The 2,941-nt window shown below is 33.2% G+C and overlaps 1 protein-coding gene across 1 annotated transcript; it reads left to right on the top strand.

Annotated features, from left to right (window-relative positions):
- The first annotated feature begins 677 nt into the window (after positions 1 to 677).
- Positions 678 to 1,821, top strand: LOC141693094 (transcription factor MYB73-like). Its single transcript, XM_074498098.1, has one exon. The coding sequence runs from the start codon at positions 776 to 778 to the stop codon at positions 1,496 to 1,498; it is 723 nt and encodes a 240-aa protein (XP_074354199.1). The 5' UTR covers positions 678 to 775; the 3' UTR covers positions 1,499 to 1,821.
- Positions 1,822 to 2,941: the final 1,120 nt, after the last annotated feature.

Here is a 2,941-nt window from a genome sequence, read left to right as displayed (position 1 = left end):
TATTTTAATAATCAAAATTAGAGAATAACGGTTGAATCAAATTATATCTCATTCCGGTTATTATAGTACAGTATAGATTGCGTGCCCAACAGGAAATCCCTTTTTTTCATACAATTTGAATTTGATTTTTCGAAGTAAGAAGATTTGGACTGGACGGGGTTGATTAGCCTAACCTTCTGTATACCGATATTCACTTATCAGCTAATTAGCTTAATAAACATGATATATAGTGCTTGGTAATGGAGTTAGAGATTCTTTGTACGAAGACAAAATTATAATAGAGTACGGATGATTATTGGATATAAATTCCTTGAGACAACCTGATAAACCTGGTTCAATGAATTTCATGCGATTAACTCACTAAATCCTAACTTGTCTCCATAGATTTTTCCCTGGCTAATTAACAATGTCTCAGTTTAGTCCTTTGCCAATAAAAAACTAAGCACCAGCCGGTACATAAAATCTTCTAACAGACATAAAATCCGAAATATATGCACCAAAACCTAAAAAACACTTCTGGTTAGAACTTAAAAACACCTACCAACTCTACAAAAGGTAGTTTCCAAGAACCAACCGTGAGTATATTTCTCCTTTTTGCCTTCCAACTTTAACCCAAGTGCATGCACCATCACTCACTCAAACTCTATTTATACACAATTTTAAAGACTAAACCTACAGTACTCTCTTTTTTAGCTAACTTCACTCAACTGTCAAGTGTCAATAAATCCTCCTACATTTTTCCCAGTCTCAAAATCATATTTTTTCTTTAAAAAAAATGGAACCATTCAACATATCCTTCTCTACAAATTATAATTCATCTGATTCATCCTCGTCTGATTCTTCATCAACTTCTACTAAAACTCCAGGCAATGTAAACAAGCCCGGAAAGATTAAAGGCCCGTGGAGCGCTGAGGAGGACAAGATCCTGTCGAAACTTGTCGAACGATTCGGTGCTAGAAACTGGACACTAATTAGTAAATACATCAAAGGGCGGTCCGGAAAGTCATGTCGTTTACGATGGTACAACCAGTTAAGTCCAGACGTTCAGCACCGTCCATTTTCTCAAGCCGAAGATGAGATGATTTTAGCAGCTCATGATAAATACGGAAACAGATGGGCTACCATTGCCCGATTACTTCCTGGACGAACTGACAATGCGGTGAAGAATCATTGGAACTCAACGTTAAAAAGACGTCGACAAGTTAATAATGAAAATGTTCGAATCCAGTTCAGTGAAAATGAGGCCAGGGAAGTGGAGATGGAAGTTGAAGATGTAAAATGTGGTGCCTCAGGATCTGTGGACATCAATGCCGACCCGAATGAGGTTGATCCCATGAAGGTTCTTACGCTAGCTCCGCCGGGGACAATTAGCAGTGGTTTTCCAGCTGAGCAGCCGGGAGAGAATGTACCGGAAGTATTTTGGGATGCGATGAGAAATGTTATTGCCAGGGAAGTGAGGGATTATGTTATGACATCAGATCAGGAAAGTTCAGAGTGATAGGTAGGATGTGGGGGAAGTGTTATATTTGTTATTTTTTTATTGACAGTCATTTTAAAAGTACATAAAAGGCCAAACGGCTCAAATTATAGTCAAGGCTTTGAGCCAATATAAACTTTATCGGTCTTTCCCAGTAATCACTAAATTTATAAGTTTGGTGCATTTTTATTGGTCAACTTGTTGAAAATGCAGGGGTTCCATCAATATTTATGATTAGAGCACCAATCAAAATGTACCAAACTCATAGGAGTTGGTGCTTATTGTGTGCTCTTGTACACAAATTAGAAAACCAGAAACTTTATACTTCATTCGTTTTGGCACGAAATAAATACCACTTATTTCTCTCTTCCAAGTTCCTTATCTAGCTATTGAAGGCCAGTACACACATGAATATGCTAAGAATCTTCGTAAATAAATGATATCATTAAAATAATAATTTTATTCGGTCTCCATTTAAATAATTAGGTTTAAATAATCTCGTTAAATATATTAATAAATATATTTTGGATGAAAAACCTAAATAACCACTTTTAAATAACAATCACCCAAAATACTCATCAGAATTTTAAATTGCCTAAAATACCCACCAGATACTACATTTTCAACGGAGTGTCAGCTTAATACTACACTGATACTCTTTTGCCAGTAGAGTATCGATCAATATACTCCTTTGTCAGGAAGTATCAACCCACATACTCCTTTGTCAGTAGAGTAACATGTGAGATATTCCTTTGTTAGTGGGGTATCATCTAAAATTTTAAAATTTTACATTTATTCATTTTTTAAATATTTTTAAAAAATATTTAAAAGTGATACTTCACTGGAAAATGAGTATCAGAACTGATACTCCATTTACAGGAAGTATCAGTCATGATACTCTACTGACAAAGGAGTATTAATCTGATACTCCATTGAAAGTGACGTATCATCCTGATACTGTCTCTGATGGGTATTTTAGGCACTTTTTTTAAGAATGTGTATTTTGGGCAAAAAAACATCTAAAATAGACATTTTGGTCATTTTTTCATACTTTTTAAAGTTTTTATAGGCCCTATATAAATATAAATGAATAATCACTATATTTCAAATAATATTTTATTAAAAAGTAGCTTACAACTTGTACGATGCACTGATTTTTTTTAATTGATCTGATGTGATAATAAATTTACACACACACAGATATATATATATATATATATAGTGACAATTCATGCAGGACTCCTTTATATAGAGGTCCGTAGACAACCATTATTAAAATATATAAATACATAATTTATTTCATTTTTCATCATATATAGTTACAAATTTTAATTGCCAAATTAAATACAAATTTTTTTAATTTTTTATTTAAAAAATCATTAAAATTTTGATGAAATTGTTTAAAGGGTAGTGGAATCAAGTAAAATTACAGTTATCCAAAATTATTCCATAGTAAAATCAAAT

This window comes from Apium graveolens, chromosome 10 (assembly GCF_009905375.1).
Source record: "Apium graveolens cultivar Ventura chromosome 10, ASM990537v1, whole genome shotgun sequence".
Classification (NCBI taxonomy): Eukaryota; Viridiplantae; Streptophyta; class Magnoliopsida; order Apiales; family Apiaceae; genus Apium; species Apium graveolens.
The sequence above is the reverse complement of the archived record's forward strand: the minus strand, read 5'-3'. Positions and strand labels throughout refer to the sequence as shown.

Excerpts from the sequence above, each read along its gene's own strand:
- LOC141693094 (XM_074498098.1), top strand. The coding sequence starts at position 776 with ATGGAACCATTCAACATATCCTTCTCTACAAATTATAATTCATCTGAT.